Here is a 23871-nt window from a genome sequence, read left to right as displayed (position 1 = left end):
CTGGAGTGCAATGGCGTGATCTCAGCTCACTGCAACCTCCGACTCCTGGGTTCGAGCAATTCTCCTGCCTCAGCCTCCCAAGCAGCTGGGATTACAGGCATGTGCCACTATGCTCAGCTAATTTTGTATTTTTAGTAGAGATGGGGTTTCACCATGTTGGTCAGGCTGGTCTTGAACTCCTGACTTCAGGAGATCTACCTGCCTTGGCCTCTGAAAGTGCTGGGATTCCAGGCATGATCCGGCCCTGCCATTGACTGTTTTTGTTTTCCAGAGGCGGCAGCTTGCTCAGCATTCAGACCCAGGCTCCAGGCCCCATCTGCACTTAAAGGCTCTGTGATTTCAGGCAAATTCCTTAACTGGGGCAAATGTCTCAATTTCCTCCGCTGCAAAGGGGGACTAATGCTCACCATGATGTATCTAAAGTGCCCGGCACGTAGGAGGGGCTTAATGAAGGGCTATTATTTCTATTGTTGGTATCCTATTTTTTATATATATCCTTCTGGAAAAAACCTCTTGAAGAAAGCTAACCCCTGAAAGGACAAACACATTTCAGGCCCTCTCTGAGCTTCGGCAAAGAACACAACACATTCCAGGCTGTCTTCATTCCAGCTAAATTTTATTTGTCAGATTTTTGACAGACGTCTAAATTATACATTGAGTTTTCCACATGACCAAACACCACGTCTCTTCCTTTGATTATCATTTTCAAAAGGGATTATAAAAAAAGAACCTTTTGATGGATCAGACTGAACCCTGAAACCACATGGAGTGCAGAGCTAAAAATAAAAGGAAGTAAGAACTGGTCCCCGAGAAGGAAAGGAAAGGGAAATCAAAGCAAACTCTGACGGGAATGGAGAGACGAGTCCTGGTGAGGGTGACATGGTGTCACCCTCCAGGCCAGGCCGGATAAGGAGCGGCCAACAGTGAGGGTGGGGCGCAGAGTGGCACAAAAATAGCCACTACTTTAGTCCAGAGGGGAATAAAGAAATTTGTCAAAAGCCAGGAGAGAGAAGTGGAGATGGAGGGACAGAGGAAGGAAGGGGGCAGGACCATGTCCTCTCAGCAGCCGTGGGAGCTGCGGACTTCTTTAACCCTAGCACATTTCTAACCGCCGGCATAATCGCTGACTTTCAGCTGTGCACAGACATGTTCCCCAGCTCAGCCCACATCAATGACACCCTTGTTTCCATAGTAACCAAGGGAGAGTGAAGGGGAAAGGGTGTGTTGCATTGGGTGCAGGGAATCCAGCCAAAAGCAGCCACACAGGGTAGATCGGGAGGAGGGGAGGACTCGAGTTTTTCTCACAACTGGCTTGAGCACATATCACGAGCACCCCCCCAGGCCTCGTCTGCCCTCCGGCCCCCAGCCCTCTCCCCCGCACATTCAGATGCAATTGTGCGCAGGGCAAAAGTCTCGCTAAGACTCACTGGGGACGGGAGGAGGAGAAAAGGGGTCTTCCTTTTCCAGCTTCAAATTCTGTCTTCCGGTCAGGGGGCAGGAGTGGGTAGGGAAGAGGCAAGAGAGCTTTAAAAAGTATTTTGTTTTTAAATGGGAGCTTTCAAACTCTGCCTTTTTCAGGCTTCTCTCATCTACCCCAGAGCCCCAGGAGGGTTCAAAAGGGCTCAAAGGGAAGATGAAAGCGTGTGACATCTGCAGTGTCTCTGTGTCTCTGCAGCTGAGGAGCAAATCAGAACATTTTACAGAGGCCGTTATCAGAGGAGTGGCTTCTGCCTGCTAGCAGAGGCCTTGGGAGAGCTCTTTAAAACAGTCCCCTAAGTTGGTGCTAAAAGAACAAAAATATTTTACAGACCCTCCACTGCCAGAGTCAAAGTTCCACACTGCAGTGTTCCAAAATTGCAGACCTCCAAGCAGGCATTTTGCCCCTCAGATAACTTGTCCCTGATGAACTCTTCGGAAGAAAAAACAATTTCCAAGTGCTAGAGCCACATTTGCAGCCTGGTAGAAGGGGGATTTCTGATTCCTTATAATTCTGTGTTGCCTCTGTAAGAGAGGAGCTTGGGTGAGCCAGAGAAGCCAGTGGAGGAGGCTGCAGAGAGCAGCTAGCTCTGCGGTTTAAAAAAACCCTCACTTTCTTTTGTTTTGCAAGTCCTTACAGGTCTGTCCACATCAACTCCGGGGCACCTTTTCATGGCTGGCTTTGTTAATGACTTTCATGCCAGACTGCTTTTGAAGCTGGATATGCCTCAGTCTCTGCTGCATACTCTTAGCCAGAAAATGCTGGGTACTGAGGGCCAGGGGCTGCAGTGGTCCCTTCAGTCTGCTCACACGCCCTGATGGGCTTGGGAAGGGCCACCTCCCAGGATGAGAAGGCAGCTGGCCCCCAGGGACCCACCAGTCACTGGACAGTCTCTTATTCATTCTCTGAAAACCCCTGAGCTCAGGCACCAGAACAGAGTTTAATTCAGGAGCTGGGCAATGCTCTGGCCTGTTTCCCCATGTTTGAAGCTGAGGATTTCTGAGGCTCAGGGAAACAAGCTTGTTTTGCAACGAGGGGCAGGAGAAATGTTCTGCTATTCCTCTCCAATCAATCAACAGAGGACAGACATTCTGCTGCAGAGAGGCAGAGGAGCCCAGCAGCTGGCGTGACTCTGGCTTCCCTGGACACGACCCCTGCAGTCACACACACACCCATGTCCTCCCCAGCAGCAAACCCTCTCCACCCAGGAGCATCCCACACCGCCAAGTTGCCAGCAACTGTAAAAATTGATCTCTCTAAAAATCGATCTGCCTGGCTTTTCTCAGTGGAGCAGGTTCATGGTAAAGCCGCATTTATTTCTAAAATCTGATAGCAGCGGCCTATTGTGATCGTTTAGACACAGAATTCTTTGAGCTTTAGAAATCCTGTCTATAGGATGGCCGTGGAGAAGCCAGCTAATCTCAGAGTTGGCTGCTCACTGCTCCACTGAGCTGGAGAAAGCCTGTTTACGCTAGCCTGAGCCCTCGATGTGAGAGCTTTTTAAGGACCTTGTAATTTTTCTGGAATTAAACCTCCCACCTCTCCTTACATTCCAGATGTCATTACAGTCAAAAGTCATAAGAATTTGCTTCTCTGTGTGGCTGGCTGGGGCGGGGGCAGGGGTGGGTGGGATGGGGTATGTTTCTGTAGTGACTTGTCTGCAAGAAAGAGCTTTTTTTTTTTTTCCTGCCCAAAGAGTGAGGATTACATACGTAGTCTCCGACCTGCAAGACGATGAGATGGTTTAATTATCTACCTTTTCTGCCCCCACCCCCACCCAGCAGCTTCCTGCTGGACAGACTGAAGCCTGGCTGGGCTGGTGACGGTAAAAATCACTGACAGCACCAGCAAACACTGTCTGTGGTTTCAAAACCATGGAGGGAATGCAAGGGACGGGTCAGTAAATAAATGAACTCAGCAAAGCTGCTTCTTCCTCTTTTTCTTTTTTTTTTTTTTTGAGAGGAAAAAAAGCCCACTGGAATTGTCTAAACTGCAGTGCAATCTCTTGCTCATTTCAAAGATCTCATTTTCTAATCTAATGTGCTTTGAGACATTTAATACTATTTCAATTATGCAGAGGAAATAATATAATTCCTTTATTTGAAAAATGATACTGAACCTCAGAGATCAGTTAAATCTACTGCTGGAATGGGGATTCTTTCTAAACTGTGTTGTTCCCTCTCTTCAAACAGCTGGAGCTGTACACAGATGGAAAAACATTTGGTCAGAAAGCAGCAAATTAGTGTTTTTCAGGACCGAATTCGGCTCCCGCAGCTCCTGCATCTCCATTCGTCTAGGTTTTATTTCTTTTTTGCATTGACATTTTTGCAGACCCAGTCCATGCCATCCTTTGAGGGAAATGGGAAGAGAAACGCAGTGTTAGTTATAAGAAAAGCACCACACACTCCAACCTGGAGGGGCGGGCGGTGGGGGTCCCAGGCCCTCCCTCCCAGACCGCCAGCTTTAGGGAGTTTGCTTGGCTCAGGGGCCCACCTGGGTGACCAGGGACAGTGACCTCCCAGGAGGAGGAGGAGGGAGGTCTCTGGGAGCACAAGAGGGCAATGGGAGGGGGACGCCCAGCGCCTGAACTTGAGATGGGTCCTCAGGAACTCCCTCTGAAAAAATAAACACATCTGCCTGCATCCAAAGCCTGACTGAAGAGCTATCAGGAAAGATTCCAGCCATTTTTGGCTTTTTCTAAAAGCTGACCTTTGCCAGGGCATTAAATTCAATAAGCCACCCTTTTGGTGCCCCATGTGTTTACAGTGTGACAGTGTACACTTGGGTTAAATTAAATTTCTTTTTGGAAAAACAAACCTACTGCAGTGAGTGTTGCGAGGCACACACCAGGGCGATGTGCATTTACTTCTCTTCCTGCGGTACTCCAGATAGGTTTAAAAGGGTCTGGCCCACTTCTTATAGCTTTAAGCACCAGCATCCAGAGGGACTGGGGAGAAGGCTCCCTTAAAGGCACAATGACCTTGAAAGCGCCCTCTCTTAGAAGGCTGAAGAGGGACCAAGGTAAAAACCACACAATGCCTACAGCTACCTGGCAGGCAGCACAATTCCTATGGATGCCAGGCCTGTCAGAGATGAACTCCTTCCCAACCCCCTTTGGAGCCAGACCTGGACACTCTCCCGTTCGCTAGAGTCTCCCCAACCTTCAAGAGTGTGTGGAGTTCCCTCAGAAGCCCTGAACAAAATCCAAGGCAGCTGCTGCCATGAGTCCTTCCCCTTGCATCTGTAACAGAGGCTCATGGAGGTCCCAGCTACATCTGCACACATCAGCCATACTGGACACGCCACCGAGTCCCACATTTCCTGTGGCCATGGATCTAGCTGCTGAACCTGAGCAGCTGAGACAGCTTACAGTAATAAATATCAGCTGACATCCTTGGCCATTTGGAACATTAATCCCATAAACAATACATCACTGCAAAAAAACAACCAGCAGGCATCCTCTCTCCTGGCTCATCTGACCGTCACCTGAATTTACAGTGATTACAACTCTGCCAGTTGCTGTCAGTGCACTTGGGCAGCAGAACCAGATAATCTGACGGCTGTCCCAGAGCCGACATCTGACCTTTGCCAGGATGAGGCTGGTGGCACCGAAAGCCTGAAGGTGGACAGCACCTGGCAGCGGCAGGGGGAAGGGCAGAGGAATGCCGAGGTGGGAGAAATGGGGACTCCAAATGCATCTCTAATTACAATGGGGTCAGCTACTTACTCTGAGAAGCTAAGGCCAATTTTAAGACCATTTTATGAAAAGGATTAATTTACAGAGAAGCATGTTTAATTTTAGTAGCTAATTGGTTTCCAGGAAAAAAAAAAGATCACCTGCCAAGAAACAAAAAAGATTTTACAAATAAAAGAGGGATGAATAAGATAAGCATCTTCTCTCGCCTGGGAAGCTGAATAGCTCAGCACTTACACAGCACTTTCCACCTTCAGGGGCTCGCACAAACACTCAAAGGTGGGCACCTCAACACTCTCCCCTCTACGGAGGCTCGCAATCAAACCATCTTCTCAGAGAAATCAAGGACAGTGTGCCCACACTATGTGAACAGCGCTTTGCCTTTTCCTTGCTTTATGGCTGATTAAGGAGAGATTATTGCATACAACGGAACATGAATGCAGGCAAAGAGATAGGAAAAATATTTACTCAGCTGCAGGAGCCCAAAGCAGAAGGTGGAGGGTGCCGGGTGGTTTTATGCCGGGTCTCTGTTATGGAGGCAAAGGAGGGTTCAAACGGCAGAGCCCTGCTGAGGGACAGTGTCTGGTGTCTCCAGGTGCCTGTGAGGGCCAGCAGTGGCGAAGCCCTTCCAGCCACTGTCCTGCCAACAGGGGGCACGCAGAGGCCAGTTCCTGCCAGCTGACCCCCGGCCTGGGCCCCTGCAGCTGCCGCTGCAACCCTGAGTGTGGGAAGCACAGGGAGCGTAAACAGGGGACCGAGCCCTGTGGCTGCCCTGGGCCCGGGAGGCCCCTCTAATCTGAAGCGGCTAGGGCTTGGGGAGTGGCATCTTTCTTGTGCTAGGCAGAAGAGAACTGGGCTGGAGGTGGGAGGGGAGGGAAGAGGAGGCATTGGCCAACAGTGGTACCTCCTCAATCACGTGGCCATGGATCTAGCTGGGGCAAGCTTTGTCAATCACATCGGGGCAAGCTTTGTCAAGCTGCCTCCTGGAAAGGAAAGGCAATGGTGATGCTCAAGCTCCCCTAGGGGAGGCTCCCATCAGACTTGCTGGAGATTATATTCCCAGAACCTAACATGATGTCTAGTCCACAGCCCACATAATTCACATCTTTTAAGTCAATCCTTGTAGAAGCCTGCAAAGTAGGTGCTAGTGTTATTTCTCTATCACAGCTGAGGAGATGAAGGCACAGGACAGAGCAGAGCAACGGCAAGCTGTGGTGCCCAGCGTGGTGCTCCAGAGCTGCTTACCAGTTCTCCATGGATGTGGGTACCTGCTGGGTGAAGGGTTCTGCCCCAAGCTTAGAGAGGAGCTGGGAAGCACCCTGAAGACGGGAAAGGGAGGAATTCTAGTTTCATCCTCCTTGTGACTTCCGCTGAAAACAGGGGCCTGAGACTGGAGTAGCCCCAGCCAAGCCTCCCTGCAGCTCGGATAGTGCCAGAGGTTGTTATGGGCCATTCAGTTCTCAAGATTCCTGGGCTGTGGGTATCTGTATATGCAAAGGCCTGGCTATCTACTTGGCTGTACAATCCTCACATATTAACCATCCACCCAGACCACCACCTCCAGTGGAAATGCTACATTTAGAGACAACATACTTGCAAGAGAAGGAACCTTCTGCTTCTTATGTTTAAATAAATGTTCCACACCACTCTTGCTTTCATCTGGCAAGGAAGGCTTTTTTTTTCTTTTTTTGAGACGGAGTCTCGCTCTGTCGCCCAGGCTGGAGTGCAGTGGCATGATCTCGACTCACTGCAAGCTCCGCCTCCCAGGTTCACGCCATTCTCCTGCCTCAGCCTCCCGAGTAGCTGGGACTACAGGCGCCTGCCACCACGCCCGACTAATATTTTTGTATTTTTAGTAGAGACGGGGTTTCACCATGTTAGCCAGGATGGTCTCTATCTCCTGATCTTGTGATCCACCCACCTCGGTCTCCCAAAGTGCTGGGATTACAGGCATGCGCCACCACGCCTGGCCGAACCTTTATTGTTAAAAACTGGTTTGACCAATTTTCTGTACATTTGATCTTCATTATGGGGACGACGATCTTATGGTATAAATAGTCCTCCCTTCCTTCCTTCCCTGGACCCTCCCCTGACCAATCTTGCTGAAACTGCATTTGAATTGATTAGCTTCAATTCAATAACAGAGACTAAAGAGAGACATGGAATTTTAAATACTGAGCTTTGTTTGGCCTCCTAGAGAGGAAATAAAGTTCCCGATGGCACAATATTATTCTCCCCTATAACCACTGGGAGAAACAACAGGCCGCCCCTAAGCATACAGGGGAAACTCACTCCTCCCAGATCTCTGCATTCCAGAAGTTAAGGTGCGCTGCTTCTTTCCAAGGGAAGAGTGGTCTCTGACTACGCTGCTCTCTTACATTTGATCTCTGTACATTGCATCCATCACTGCTCGGTAGTTGGAAGGAAGCGGTGGCAGCCATGGCTGTATGGGCCTGGTTTTTAGAGCCATGCTGGTTATGTGGTCACAGCAGTAATTGCTTTAAGATGATGAGGTGCTCGGACCCTTGCTGAGCAATGCAGCCTACCCCATTGTGCCATCAGGCCCCCAGGGTCAAGGAGCAGTTGGATGCTGCTTACATCAAATATGGCTCGCTATTAGTAGTTTTTTCTGGTGACAAAGTGCATTGCACCAGAGAGGCAGGGAAATCGCATGTCCTGAGACTGCTTTCTTAGTCTCCAGAAAAGTTTGAAAATTTAAAAATAAACCTGAGGTCTGACTCACAGATAAGCAGTTCCATATACACCTGGAGTCAACAACTGATGCCAGGCCTAGAAAGAAGTGGTAAATTTCGTTTTTCAAAATATCAGGCCAGGTGCGGTGTCTCACACCTGTAATCCCAGCACTTTGGGAGGCCGAGGCAGGTGGATCACCTGAGGTCAGGAGTTCGAGTCCAGCCTGGCCAACATGGTGAAACCCCGTTGCTACTAAAACAAATACAAAAAATTAGCCGGGCATGGTGGCGGGCATCTGTAATCCCAGCTACTCAGGAGGCTGAGGCAGGAGAATCGTTTGAACCCAGGAGGTGGAGGTTGCAGTGAGCCGAGGTTATGCCATCGCATTCCAGCCTGGGCAAGAAGAGCGAAACTCCATCTCAAAAAAAAAAAAAATTAAAATTCTGTGGCATATTAGGGAGAAGTCCCCCAAACCAAGGAAAAAGAAGCAAAACCAAGAAATGGGCGAGTGAGCAATTTAGTGTTCCTCCGGAGGCTGACTCAGGCACGGATCACAGCTCGGCGCTCGGACTGCTCATGGCTCCTTTTGTGGACACAAGGCAGCTGAATGCCTGTGTGACCTGCTCATGGCTCCTGTCTCCATGAGGAGGAGAGGAACGTGGGGCAGACATCACAAGAAAAGGTGAGCATGAGGGGGTGGCCTGGAGAGCAACACCCAGGGCACGATCTGCTGGCTCAAGGTTATGGGAGGAGGCAAGTCTCTGGTGACCATGGCTAGAGGTCAGGTTAAAACTTCGGATCTCTGCTTTGAGAGGAAATTCAAAGCCAGTATCATTTTAATTACACATACCACACACACATGCACACTCACAGTATTTTAGCGAGAAAATGTCTTCAAATGCCTGGAACTATAACAGCAGGAAGAGCTGTGGTTTGGGGTTCAAATTCAGGTCTGTGGGTGGAGGAGGGATGGATTTTTCCATACCTTTCTCTGGCTGTAAGCCAGATCCTTTGTTCACTATTTTCTAGACACCCAAGGGGGGAAAAAAAAGACTGAGAGTCCCAGTGCAGAATGTTTCATCCTAGGAGGGGCCCTGGCAACCTGGGCCTGACCTCGAGGGCGCAGAGTGACACTTCCTCCTTGTTGATAATGGAGTCTGGCTGAGGAAGGTTTCGGTTCTCCCTCCCAGACATTTTTCAGTTTCTCCTCTTTCAGCTTTCATCCACTTGACGTAACTGGGTCTCTCCTCATCACTCCCCTGGACAGTGGGCCTCTTGGCAGGACAGAGTTTCTGAGATTGATGATCTCCTTCCGCTTCTTGTGCCCTTTACCTACTCTCTGCTCCTGATGGTTTCCTACGAAAACCTGCTTTAATTATATGATGGGCTGGCTTCCCAGTCAGCACTAATGAGGAAAAGAAACCCCGGTTCCATCCTCTCTCAAAAGTCAGTTTCCACACCTGAAGCAGGGGCTGGTGAACAACACGTGGTATTTCCCACCCCTGTAACGGCTTCACATGTGCTGCCTTCAGGACACCAGGTGGAACGGGACCCTGAAATCCATCCCAGGAATCACTAACTGCCATAGTCTCAAATCATGTGTTTAAGATACTCCACTAATGAGAAGTGATGTACCTGCCCTACTTCATCCACAGAGGGGCGTGGCTCGCCATCTAGCAGCTCCGTGGCTGTTTCCTTAACTTGCCCCCGTGAGGCTACCTATTGTTTAGCAGTACAAGACAGGTCTCTTAAATATGTTTTGATTAAACACACATGATGTATGTGTCTGTCTTTAAACACTTGAAACTGCAACAGAAATTCCAGGTCCTTTTTTTATTTTTAAACCTTTGTACATTTTCTTTCAGAGTTGTTAGAATCAGATGTCACCTGACTTGCCTATTTAGAGCCTAATCATTTGGGCCAGCTTTTGGGGAGGTGGGGTGGGGTAGGGAGGAAAAAAATAGGAATTTAGGGCATTTCAGTAATTATTGCACAGTTTTCATGTTTGAAAGTGAACCTCAAACCATTAGATCTTATTGATATTTTTCTAGGAAAGTCTTTCAGTTTTAGAATATTTTTAGCCCTAATAAATAAAAATGACTAAAGGCCTGTACTTCAACTAAGCAATGCTGGAAAGGAACTCCACTTAAGTGACTCTTTTTAAGGCAAAAACCAGGAAGCTGGTGTGTGGACAAGAGCTTGGGTCAGAGGCACCACCTTAGGGAGGTACACGGTCAACCAGTGGCTCACAGTGAAAAGCGTTTCCACAGCAAAACTCCACGACTTTTCTCTAGTCCCCAAAGGTTACCACGAAAGGACAATAGACAGCAGATTCCCTTCTTAATTAACATTTTTATTAAATAACCCATTTCAAATAATGGTTAAATTCTCTAAATTTATATCATTCTATTAACCATAATCTAATCTCATTAACCTTGAAATCCCAGTCTTAACTACCCAATTCTATACACCGTGGTACTATCTACTAAACTAATTAAGTGACCTTCAAACTATTTCTCCTCCATACAAAAATCTTTTTTTATTTTTTGCTCATAGTTTTTTGTTGGACCTCTCTTGATATCATTTCCTGTGAACTTGGTTGCTGAAGGCCCCAATCTGGGAAGAACTTTCTTATCAAAATCAAATCATATATAATAATCTCACTTTACTCACTCAAACTGGTTTATTTTGCAGCACTCCCCTGCCTGTCCCCAGCCCCACCCTCTAGCTACCTAGTAGCTTGCTGCCTCTTCTGTGGCCTAAAGATTCCGTGAAGGGCACTGAGTGTCTGCGGTGGTTACACAGCCAGGAGCATGGAGCGATATCCTTTAATCTCCACCTGATGGGAGTTGGGGGAGGGCTAGGGTTGGGAAGAAAATGACAGGAGCTCCCTCTCTACCTCCAGGCTTCTCTGAAGCAGTGTCCTTGACTTTAAATGCCACAGCTCTAAATACTGATTCTAGATTACTCTAGTCCTCCTTTTTCACACCCCTAAGGCTGGCGGAAGATACAAGAGCCTTACCGTTAATTCTCGCTTTGCTTTTTCTTCAACACTCTGGTCAAGCAAAAGAAAGATTCCAGAGCTGTACTTGCACTTTCTTATGAGTATGCACACAAACTGTATTGCTTTTCTTCAGCCCCACCTTCGTAATAGCCCCCAACCTCAAGATGCTCTCAGCTTTCTTTTTTTCCTTTTTTTTTTTTTTTTTTTGAGACGGAGTCTCGCTCTGTCGCCCAGGCTGGAGTGCAGTGGCACAATCTCGGCTCACTGCAAGCTCCGCCTCCTGGGTTCAGGCCATTCTCCTGCCTCAGCCTCCTGAGTAGCTGGGAATACAGGTGCCCGCCACCACACCCGGCTAATTTTTTTGTATTTTTAATAGTGACGGGGCTTCACTGTGTTAGCCAGGATGGTCTCGATCTCCTGACCTCGTGATCCACCTGCCTCGGCCTCCCAAAGTGCTGGGATTACAGGTGTGAGCCACTGCGCCTGGCTGCTCTCAGCTTTCTAAATTTGTGATCTAAACCTTTTAGACAGGCTCATGCTGAAGTGGTTTTCAGAAACACAAGAAAATTACTATCTTTTCTTGGGTCTCATCTTCATCAAAATAACCTTAGGCCTTATGACTGCCATCCTATGTGCAATCGGAGTAAAATATGTTAGACAAATTTTGATTGTTTGTTTATTTTTATTTATTTATTTATTTTGAGAGACAGTCTCGCTCTGTCGCCCAGGCTGGAGTGCACTGGTGCAATCTCGGCTCACTGCAACCTCTGCCTCCCAGGTTCAAGCGATTCTACTGCCTCAGCCTCTCAAGTAGCTGGGATTACAGGTGTGCACCACCATGCCCGGCTGATTTTTTTTGCATTTTTAGTAGAGACGGGGTTTCGCCATGTTGGCCAGGCTGGTTTCAAACCCCTGACCTCAGGTGATCCACCCGCCTCGGCCTCCCAAAGTGCTGGGATTACAGGCGTGAGCCACTGCACCTGGCCTTGATGTTTTAAAAATCAGCCAGGGCTGGGCAGGGTGGCTCATGCCTGTAATCCCAGCACTTGGGAGGCTAAGGCAGGCAGATCACTTGGGGTCAGGAGTTCAAGACCAGCCAACATGGCGAAATCCTGTTTCTACTAAAAATACAAAAAATTAGCTGGGTGTGGTGGTGCATGCCTGTAATCCCAGCTGCTTGCAAGGCTGAGGCAGGAGAATCACTTGAACCTGGAAGGCGGAGGTTGCAGTGAGCCGAGATTGTGCCACTGCACTCCAGCCTGGGCAATGAGAATGAAACTCCGTCTCAAAAAAAAAAAAAAAAAAAAAATTAGGGGGAGCCTGCTTTTCTGGTACACAGTTCCTCAGTACAAAGCATGGGGCTTTCTGTCAGCAGAAGCCTCCCAGTGGGAAACCAACCTGAAGTAGCAGGAAACAGACACCAACCCTAGGGGCAGGGGAGATAACCAACAGAAGAAACAAAAACACTTCTAGGATGACTAGTACGTGTAGGGTTATTGGTGGCTATCACCTTGGAAGTACAGGCATTTTAGCATCCGTAATATTAGACACAACACAAAACCCCAATCCAATCAATCATCAAAGAATCCTAGAGTTAGAGACAATCCTCAGTCTTCTGTTCTCACATCCCTCCCAACGGGGAAGCTTGCTGCACATGTGGGGTGGCTTACCTGGGGCACTCTTGGAGCACCTCATGATATCTGATTGGTTGCTAAGCAGAAAAGAACCAAATTCCTCCATGCCCTTCATATCTTGGAATGGCTCATCTGCCCATCAAGATGGGCCCAACCAATGAGACAGACCACCTCGGTTAGCTGTCATGTTGCCAGGTAGTCAAGCCTTCCTGTAATCTCACCTGAACGCCCTCTCCTGTGAGAGCTGAGCAAGACTGGATCTGCCAGACTCGGTCGCGGATGGTATGCAGGTTCAGTCCTTCTGCAATTTCAGAGGCAGGGGCTGCTGTGAGCAAATCCTGCTTATTAGCAAAGATGAGCACTGGCACACAACTTAGTTTTTCTTCCTCCAGTAATTCCGCTAGTTCCTGGATTTTGAGAAAGGAGAGGGAGGGAAGGTTAAAATCTATAAATCTATGATATTTAACCATACACTTTTTTTTTTTTTTGAGACAGAGGCTCACTCTGTCACCCACGCTGGAGTGCAATGGCATGATCTCGGCTCACTGCAACCTTCGCCTCTCAGGTTCAAGTGATTCTCCTGCCTCAGCCTCCTGAGTAGCTGGGACTACAGGCATGCACCACCACACCCAGCTAATTTTCTTATTTTTAGTAGAGACAGGGTTTTGCCATGTTGGGCAGGCTAGTCTAGAACTGCACACCTCAGGTGATCCACCCACCTTGGCCTCCCAAAGTGCTGGGATTACAGGCGTGAGCTACCGTGCCCAGACAACCATGCGGTTCTAATCAGAAAAAACAACAGTTAAGCTGATCAACTAGCAACTTTCAAGAGTAGTGATTCTCAAACTTTTTTTTTCTTTCTTTTTTTTTTTTTTTGAGACAGGGTCTTGCTCTGTCGCCCAGGCTGGAGTGCAGTGGTGCAATCCTGGCTCACTGCAACCTTCCACCTCCCAGGTTCAAAAAATTCTCATGCCTCAGCCTCCTGAGTAGCTGGAATTGCAGGTGCACACTACCATGCCCAGCTAATTTCTGTATTTTTAGTAGAGATGGGGTTTCACCATGTTGGTCAGGCTGGTCTTGAACTCCTGGCCTCAAATGATCTGCCCGCCTTGGCCTCCCAAAGTGCTGGGATTACGGTGTGAGCCGCCGTGCCCAGTCTGATTATCAAACTTGAACCTGTATAAGATTCCCCTGGCAGATTCCTGGGCCCAACCCAGAGATGCTGACTTTGGAAAGTCTGAGCTAGGGCTCAGGAATCTACTTTTTTTTTTTTTTTTTTTTTTTGAGACGAGTCTCGCTCTGTCACCCAGGCTAGAGTGCAGTGGCACGATCTCAACTCACTGCAACCTCTGCCTCCTGGGTTCAAGCAATTCTCTGCCTCAGCCTCCCAAGTGGCTGGTATTACTAGGTGCCCACCACCACGCCTGGCTAATTTTTTTTGTATTTTTAGTAGAGACGGGGTTTCACCATCTTGGCCAGGCTAGTCTTGAACTCCTGACCTTGTGATTCACCCGCCTCGGCCTCCCAAAGTGCTGGGATTACAGGCGTAAGCCACTGTGCCCGGCATAGGAATCTACATTTTTAGCAAACTCCTGAAGTGATTCTGCTACAGATGATTCACAGATCACTTTTTTTTTTTTTTTGAGACAATATCTCACTCTGTCACCCAGGCTGGAGTGTAGTGGTGCGATCACAGCTTACTGCAGGCTCAACCTCCTGGGCTCAAGTGATGCTTAACTTAGCCTCCTGATCAGCTAGCTGGGACCTCAGGTGATCGCCACCATGCCCAGCTAATTAAAAAAAATTTTTTTTTGGCCAGGTGCGGTGGCTCACCCATGTAATCCCAGCATTTTGGGAGGCCGAAGGTGGGCGGAGTTCGAGACCAGTCTGACCAATATGGTGAAACCCTGTCTCTATTAAAAATACAAAAATTATTCGTGCATGGTGGTGGGCACCTGTAGTCCCAACTACTTGGGAGGCTGAGACAGGAGAATTGCTTGAACCCAGGAGGCAAAGGTTGCAGTGAGCTAAGATCATGCCACTGCACTCCAGCCAGGGTGACAGAGCGAGACTCTGTCTGGAAAAAAAAAAAAAAATTTTTTGTAGAGACAGGGTTTTGATATATTGCCCACGCTGGTCTTCAACTCCTGGGCTCAAGGGATCCTCCCGTCTCAGCCTAACAAAGTGCGAGAATTATAGCGATGAGCCATCACACCTGGCCCATAGAACACTTTTGAGAAACATCATTCAAGGGAGAAGACAAGAAGTGGTTTGAGATTCAAAACTTACCCACGGTTATTACCTGCAAATAACTTTCAATGCATGTGTGTCTGTGTGTGTGTGTGTGTGTGTGTGTGTGTGTATGAAATTTAAACTGAAAATGACAATTACTTTAGAGATAATTCTGTTTCATCAATATCTCTAAAACATGCATGCACATGCTTCACATTTCATCAAACCTACATCCTAAAATAACTTTATTGGTCCATCTGACAAGGTCCCTGATATTTAGGTTATAGGTTGGGGTCTAAACTATATGTGATTTTGTTTACAAAAACTATAGGAAAGGGTATATATGTACTTAAATGATAGGCACCACCTTTTCCTCATTAAATCCACATTTTAGCTACTTAAAACACGTGGGCTTTCAAAGAGAACTGTATGGATCAAGAGGCAGATGACTACATAGGACCCCCTCCACCTCCAGGCTCATTTCACGTAAGTGATAATCCAGAAATCATCAGGGTATGGAAGGGTGGTGAGTTGTTTCCAGAAGTCTGGAGAGTTCTCAACTCAATTCCAAAAAAAGGGGACATAAACATGAGAACTGCTACCTTTGGAAGGCCACCTGTGGTCATTTAGGACACAAGCCAAGGACTCCGCAATGATAACTTTTTAAAAAACTCTTTTTTTTTTTTTTTTTTAGAGATGGAGTCTCACTCTGTCACCCAGGCTGGAGTGCAGTGGCACAATCTCGGCTCACTGCAACCTCTGCCTCCTGGGTTCAAGTGATTCTCCTGCCTCAGCCTCCACAGTAGCTGGGACTACAGGCACGTGCCACCACACCCGGCTAATTTTTTGTATTTTTAGTAGAGACGGGGTTTCACCGTGTTAGCCAGGATGGTCTTCATCTCCTGACCTCAGGTGATCCGCCTGCCTCAGCCTCCCAAAGGGCTGGGATTACAGGCATGAGCCACCACCCCCGGCCCTTGGCTTGTGCATTTCTTCCTGTCCTTTCAAATTTGTCAGTTACCCCTGAATCAATTAAGTAGGTATTGAAAAATGTAAATAAAAATGAGAAGTGACTTGTTCCTCTGGGTTCATTTTCACATGGCCTGGGAAAAAACCTGAAAAGCCTTTGGGCATGGTGCTAAGTTCCACTTGTCTGTATCTCATATATTCAATTTGATTAAAGCTAAAAAGCTTTAATTAAAAAACTGTTTAGGCTGGGCATGGAGGCTCATGCCTGTAATCCCAGCACTTTGGGAGGCTGAGGTGGGAGGATCATCTGAGGTCAAGAGTTCAAGACCAGCCTGGTCAACATGGCGAAACCCTGTCTCTACTACAAATACAAAAAAATTAGCTGGGCGTGGTGGCACACGCCTGTAATCCCAGCTACTTGGGAGGCTGAGGCAGGAGAATCACTTGAACCTGGGAGGTTGAAGTTGCAGTGAGCTGAAATTGTGCCATTGCACTCCAGCCTGGGTAACAAGAGTGAAACTCCATCTTGGAGGGGAAAAAAAAAACTGTTTAAAGAACTCTCAACTAATTTCAGACAACTGGTATTTTTGCCTGCTTGCTAGAATAACTGTCTTGTTTGAACTGTAAAGGTTAACAAACAAAACAAAACAAAAACCTCCCTCACTCTCACACATTTACAAGGTTGATTAATGAATACCCAGTTATTTGGGAACTATCTCAACAGAAGAATTAGTATTTAAAAAACATACTAGGCTGGGCGTGGTGGCTCATGCCTGTAATCCCAGCACCTTGTGAGGCCGAGGCGGGAAGATCACCTGAGGTCGGGAGTTCGAGACCAGCCTGACCAACATGGTGAAACCCTGTCTCTACTAAAAATACAAAATTAGCCAGGCGTGGTGGTGCATGCTAATCCCAGCTACTCGGGAGGCTGAAGCAGGAGAATCGCTTGAACCTGGGAGGCGGAGGTTGGGGTGAGCCGAGATCATGCCATTGCACTCCAGCCTAGGCAACAAGAGCAAAAACTCCGTCTCAAAAAAAAAAAAAAAAAAAAAAAAAAAATATATATATATATATATATATATATAATTAGACCTTTGATATAAAACAAAAGAATTATTTACCTGACCCGTCTCTTCAAATCTTTTTCTGTCTGCACTGTCAATTACATATATCTATAAAGGAAAAGAAGAAGGTTATTTCAGTGAGCAGAGATGGAAAAGACAGGGCAATTTCTGCAAAAGGAGCAGGTGATCCCCAATCAGCATATTCCAATTAGCACAACACACAGAAATTGACTGGTGAGTCTCATCTCATTTATGAAGGCCAAACAAACAAATACACAAATTAATTAAATGGGGATGCCCAGAAAATACCTTCAGCAATGTTCCAAAGTCTAGGATTTAGGAAAACCAAGTGGGATAAAATAGCTACATTTAATGGGCACTTGATGTTGTCACTAAACATTAGTAGGTCTACTCTATTAACCCTCATTACAACTCTACTATATAGATTTCACTATTTTCCTTTTTTTGAGATGGAGTCTTGCTCTGCTTTGTCACCCAGGCTGGAGTGCAGTGGCGTGATCTCGGCTCTGGGTTCACGCCATTCTCCTGCCTCATCCTCCCCAGCATCTGGGACTACAGGTGCACGCCACCACGCCCAGCTAATTTTTTTGTATTTTTAATAGAGATGGGGTTTCACTGTGTTAGCCAGAATGGTCTCTATCTCCTGACCTTGTGATCCACCCGCCTCGGCCTCCCAAAGTGCTGGGATTACAGGTGTGAGCCACCGCGCCTGGCCTTATTTATTTATTTTTTTTGAGACGGACTCTTGCTCTGTCGCCCAGGCTGGAGTGCAGTGGCACGATCTCGGCTCACTGCAAGCTCCACCTCCCGGGTTCAAGCAATTCTCCTACCTCAGCCTCCCGAGTAGCTGGGACTACAGGCGCCCACCACCATACCCGGCTAATTTTTTGTATTTTTAGTAGAGTCGGGCTTTCACCGTGTTAGCCAGGATGGTCTTGATCTCCTGACCTTGTGATCCGCCTGCCTTGGCCTCCCAAAGTGCTGGGATTACAGGCATGAGCCACCGCGCCTGGCCTATTTTCCCATTTTATTCATAAATAAACATAAACACAAAGTCAAGTAATTTGCCCAAATTACATCTGGTACTTGGGAAAATTGGGATTCAAACTCAAGCACATAAATCCATAGCTGCTCTTAACCTGTCTGCCATACTGCTTCCCAGATTGTCAGAATGGAAGGGATGGTGCTTTGAGGCATTTACAATCCTATATTCCTCAAATCTCAAAGTACCATTTGCAGCATTAACTATATGCTGACTTCAGAGGCTGATGACAAAGGAGACACAGCTGGGTCAAGATCAAATACTGGAAATCGTAAGGGCAGAGTCTTTGCCAGAAGCAAGAAAAGTCTTGAGATTTATCATAAACTACAAATCCCAAGATTTCTCCCCATCCCTGAATTTTAGTTATTGCATTAATAACATCCTACAGCAATAAGGGAAATAAGGTAACACACACACACAAAAAAAAAAAAGGAAAGAAAGATCACCTATAGTTATACCACCCAAACACATTAACTACTTTAATTTCCTATGGAAAGCTCCCTTTTAATCCTCCTTCAGGTGAAAACTAAAAAAGAAACAGATATAATTTTGTAGATTCTTTTCATTAAATGATGTATTAATGTTTTCTCACATGCTAATCTAAAAATTTTCAATCTTTCAAACTTTCTTTAAAGAATTTTAAATTGCTATTAGCCTAATGGTACAATGGAAACATTCTCTTTTAAAATAGCATATCCAACTAAAAACCACACACAATCTTCAGTTCTCACCATTACATACCTTAAATTATGTAAGTTACAAGCATTTTTGTACTCAAAGTCAAATTCTGTGCTACATTGAAAATCTCTTCAGAAAAAAAAAAAGACCAATTAAAATTCCTCCGCTTAATGCTATTTAGAGTCACAAATGCTAAATGTTATACCAGAAACCAAGTTCAGCCCTTTCCCTCAAGAATACTCTATGTTTCGGTCGGGCACGGTGGCTCACGCCTGTAATCCCAGCACTTTGGGAGGCCAAGGAGGGCGGATCACCTGAGGTCAGGAGTTCGAGACCAGCCTGACCAACATGGAGAAATCCCGTCTCTACTAAAAATACAAAATTAGCCAGGAGTGGTGGCATGTGCCTGTAATCCCAGCTACTCGGGAGGCTGAGGCAGGAGAATTGTTTGAACCCGGGAGGCGGAGGTTGCAGTGAGCTGAGATTGAGCCATGAGCCATTGAACTCCAGCCTGGGCAACAAGAGTGAAACTCTGTCTCAAAAAAAAAAAAAAAAAAAGAATATGTTTCTACTTGGAGAATCATAGGAGGAGAGAGGATGAATATGTTTGGTTTCAATATTTTTGTGTGGCATTTTAATTATTGCTCATTATTATTATTATACTCTGATTCAATGTCAATACATGCACTAATGAGCTCTGCACACCACAGATACCCAGCATTCTATGTGTCTGATAAGTCACTCTGCAGAATATGGTGCTCGCTTAGTTTTCTACCAGTGAGGCTCACCTTCTAGAAGTAGCAGGAAGAGTATAAACACAGATGAAGAAAGAAGAAATGCAATGGGAGAGTGAACCTCAATATAAAAGACCTCATTCAAATTATTTTATAGTCTACAGTAGGCTAGAATGATCTTCGCTCAAGCAATAGTCCAAGAAGATGTGGGGAAGGACCAGGAACGGTGGCTCATGCCTGTAATCCCAGCACTTTGGGAGGCTGAGGCGGGTGGATCATGTGAGCCGAGATCACGGCATTGCACTCCAGCCTGGGCGACAGAGTGAGACTCCATCTCAAAAAATACATATATAGGCCAGGCGCAGTGGCTCACGCCTGTAATCCCAGCACTTTGGGAGGCTGAGGTGGGTGAATCAGAAGGTCAGGAGATCGAGACCATACTGGCTAACACGGTGAAAATCCATCTCTACTAAAACCACAAAAAATTAGCCGGCATGTGTGGTACTGAGGAGGCTGAGGCAGGAGAATCGCTTGAACCTGGAAGGCAGAGGTTGCAGTGAGCCAAGATCGCACCACTGTACTCCAGCCTGGATGACACAGCGAGACTCTGTCTCAAATTAAAAACAAAAAACAAAAAACATATATTTTTGTGAGAGAGGAAAGAAAGATCAGGTCATTGCTAGTAGTGTCTGGAGCTCAGAGTGTCTTGGTGGCTATGTGCAGGTCATCTGGCAAGAAAAGAATGACAAAGCAGGAGAAAGGTGTGCTGGGGGCAAAGGCTATGAATAAAGGTGAGGGTAGGAAGAGGCTGAGACAAGGCTGATAATATGGTTAAAGATAGTGGGTGCAGTGGCTCACGCCTATAATCCCAACACTTTGGGAGGCCAAGACAGAAGGATCGCTTGAGCCCAGGAGTTTGAGACCCGCCTGGGCAACATAGTGAGACCCCATCTCTGAAAACAAACAAACAAAATTAGCAAGGTGAAAGTAGCATGTGCCTTGTAGTCCCTGTTACTCAGGAGGCTGAGGCAGGAGGATCCCATGAGCCCAGGAGACTGAGAGAGTGAGCTATGATTGTGCCATTGCACTCCCCCGGGCCACAAAGTGAAACCCCATCTCTCTCTCTCTCTCTTTTTTTTTTTTTTTTTGAGTTGGCGTTTCGCTCTTGTTGCCCAGGCTGGAGTCCAATGGCGCGATCTCGGCTCACCACAACCTCCGCCTCCCGGGGTGAAACCCCATCTCTTAAAAAAAAAAAAACAAAAAAAAACCCAGAAGTTTGACATGAAGAAACAGACAGTTGGGAGAGGATGGTGAGAAAGGGAAAGATCATTTTAATAGTAGACAAGAAAGATGACCCGTCAAATACCAGAGAATCCAGAGGCTGAAGGTCAATGAGAAGAAAGGTTTAATTTGTACTCATACTTATTTGCTATTTATTGCTTTGACATGAAATTTCACCGCAAGCATTTCCATTACAAGATCAGAAAGGAGGATTTTCCTAAATTATACGCCAATTTTTCCTATAATTTGGCATTTTCTCAAGTAACTTTTACAAAATTTGAAAATTACTACACAATTATTCTAGGAATCAATCTATAAAGAAAGCGTCCCATTTATTAAGAAAAGAGCCAAATCAAAAAGTCATAGGCACAAATAAATCTCTGGTGATCCCACAAATGTGTTTTTCTGCAGTGGTATACTCTGTTTTCTTTTTTTTTTTGAGAGGGAGTCTCGCTCTGTCGCCCAGGCTGGAGTACAGTGGTGCGATCTCGGCTCACTGTAAGCTCCGCCTCCCAGGTTCATGCCATTCTCCTCCCTCAGCCTCCCAAGTAGCTGGGACTACAGGCGCCCGCCGCCACCACGCCCAGCTAATTTTTTGTATTTTTAGTAGAGACGGTGTTTCACCGTATTAGCCAGGATGGTCTCCATCTCCTGACCTCATGATCCACCCGCCTCAGCCTCCCAAAGTGCTGGGATTATAGGCGTGAGCCACCGCGCCTGGCCGTTTTTTTTTTTTTTTTTTTTTGAGAAAGAGTCTTGCTCTGTCATCCAAGCTGGAGTACAATGGGGCGATCTCCGCTCACTGCAACCTCCACCTCCTGGGTTCAAGCAATTCTCCTGCTTGGCCTCCTGAGTAGCTGGGACTACAGGTCCATGCTATCACACCTGGCTAATTTTTGTATTTTTAGTAGAGATGGGGTTTCACCATGTTGGCCAGGCTGGTTGTGAACTCCTAACCTCAAGTGGTCTGCCCACCTCCGCCTCCCAAAGTGCTGGGATTACAACCTTGAGCTATGGCTTCCGGCCCTGCAGCAGTATACTCTCATCCTGATTGTCCCCTCCCCAGCTCCTCCCAATGTCTCCATGCAATGTCTGTTTCCTTCTGGACAATAGCTAAAGATAAGGATTACCTTTATTTTTATTTTTATTTACTTATTTATTTATTTATTTACTTTTTGAGACCGAGTCTTGCTCTGTCGCCCAGGCTGGAGTGCAGTGGCGCGATCTCGGCTCACTGCAAGCTCCGCCTCCCGGGTTCACGCCATTCTCCTGCCTCAGCCTCTCTGAGTAGCTGGGACTAACAGGCGCCCGCCACCACGCCCGGCGAATTTTTTTTGTATTTTTAGTAGGGACGGGGTTTCACCGTGGTCTCGATCTCCTGACCTCGTGATCCGCCCACCTCGGCCTCCCAAAATGCTGGGATTACAAGCATGAGCCACCGCGCCCGGCCAGGATTACCTTTATTTTTTAAAAAAATAGCATAGCTATTGGTTAACTCAGTCATGTAAAAAATTTAAAAAGGCATTTTTTTTTTGAGACGGAGTTTCGCTCTTGTTGCCCAGGATGGAGTGCAATGGCATGATCTCGGCTCACTGCAACCTCTGCCTCCCGAGTTCAAGCGATTCTCTTGCCTCAGCCTCTGGAGTTGCTGGGGTTACAGGCATGCACTACCATGCCCAGCTAATTTTGTATTTTTAGTAGAGACGGGGTTTCTCCATGTTGGTCAGGCTGGTCTCAAACTCCTCACCTCAGGTGATCTGCCCATCTCAGCCTCCCAAAGTGCTGGGATTACAGGCGTGAGCCACCGTGCCTGGCCAAAAAAAAAGATTTTAAAAGCTCCAAACAAATTAATAGTCAATTTAAAAATTTTCTGGTCTTTTGCCAGACAGTATCAGGGAAAGTTAAACATTTATTATGCTCCTGACTCATCTTTAAACAGTATAGACCTTCACAAATAAGTCATGAAAGCTACTCGAAAGTAAGGTTATATAATCCACGGCATGATGCTTTAGGCAAAGCCAATTCACATCTTTTTTTGGCAATTATTTTGAAATGCTTATTTGGTTATGGGAGGAAGACCTAGAGAAAAAGATTTGTCTTCATGGAAGTTCAGCCAACTCCAGATCACCAGAGGGCTCGCCCAGCGTGTGGACGGAGGGCTTTGTTCCTCCTCTTGCTTCTGCTCCTCCCGGCTCCGGCTGCCACCTTTTGTCCGTTTTATTGCTCCTAAGTATAACATTTCTCCACCAGATGTGGACAGCAACAAGAAGGTGTGACGCTAACCAGTGTGGCCTTTTTTTTGATAGCTTGAGTGAAAGTCTATGATAGAAGGCTTGAACTGACCAGGTGTCTGGATAATTTGTGGTTTTCAATTACATGTGCTTCCTCTAGCTTCAGTAGTATAGATACGTAAGTGTGAGAGATTTGGAAATGATACAAGAGATGGTTATCTTGTTTTAGGGTGTTTGAGATCTTGATGTCCTATACTTTAGATATGGAAATGATTACAAAGTTACTTTGTTTATTTATTTTCTTTACTATTTATTTTATTGTTTTTCGAGATGGAGTCTTGCTCTGTCACCCACGCTGGAGTGCAGTGGCGCAATCCCGGCTTACTGCAACCTCCGCCTCCCAGGTTCAAGCGATTCTTCTGCCTTAGCCTCCTGAGCAGCTGGGATTACAGGTGCCTGCCACCACGCCCGGCTAATTTTTGTATTTTTAGTAGAGATGGCATTTCACCATGCTGGCCAGGCTGGTCTCGAACTCCTGACCTCAAGTGATCCACCTGCCTCAGCCTACTAAAGTGCTGGGATTACAGGCGTGAGCCACTGTAGCTGGCCTACTTTGTTTAAATTATGTTAAGTTTAAACACAAAGCTGATATTAATAATAATACAGTAAATGATTAGTAGTAACTTGAATATATCTTGAAAAGACATTCATTTTTATCTATCAAAAGGCTGTTATTATTTCTGGGCCTAAAGAGAAATGGGCCTAAAGAGAAATGGAAGATATTCTATCCCCTCCCTTCCATCACACTTCAAGTTTTATTTCTTAGTCACTACCCTCAAATTAATAAAGCTGATGTCAGATGTTCTCAATGTCATCTTACCTAAGAATAACTCTGGTACTTCTAGGAGTTACCCTTAGTCTCTCAAACCTCTTTTTTTTTTTTTTTTTTTTTTGAGATGAGGTCTTGCTATGTTACCCAGGCTGGTCTCAAACTCCTGGGCTCAAGGGATCCTCCCACCTCAGCCTCCTGAGTAGTTGGGATTACAGGCGTGCACCACCAGACACAGTTTAGAGAACCATTTAATTTAATACTCCAAAGCAAGGGTAGGCAAACTT

At 46.5% G+C, this 23871-nt stretch overlaps 1 protein-coding gene across 2 annotated transcripts in view; it reads right to left on the bottom strand.

Moving 5' to 3' along the window:
- Positions 1 to 603: 603 nt before the first annotated feature.
- ARL3 (ADP ribosylation factor like GTPase 3) overlaps positions 604 to 23871 on the bottom strand; it is a 44215-nt gene continuing 20947 nt past the window's right edge. The window contains exons 4-6 of one of the 2 annotated variants that reach the window (XM_003255406.4): positions 16826 to 16876; positions 12725 to 12910; positions 604 to 3825 (exon numbers count right to left, since the gene is read on the bottom strand). In XM_003255406.4, coding sequence (XP_003255454.1) covers positions 3778 to 3825; positions 12725 to 12910; positions 16826 to 16876 — 285 coding nt within the window. In that variant the 3' untranslated portion in view covers positions 604 to 3777. The remainder of the gene's footprint in view (positions 3826 to 12724; positions 12911 to 16825; positions 16877 to 23871) is intronic. The other variant, XM_030807666.1, reaches the window with a different exon arrangement.

The sequence above is a fragment of the Nomascus leucogenys genome, chromosome 3, assembly GCF_006542625.1.
Source record: "Nomascus leucogenys isolate Asia chromosome 3, Asia_NLE_v1, whole genome shotgun sequence".
NCBI lineage: Eukaryota > Metazoa > Chordata > Mammalia > Primates > Hylobatidae > Nomascus > Nomascus leucogenys.
Note: the sequence above shows the minus strand (reverse complement) of the source record. Positions and strands in the feature narration are given on the sequence as shown.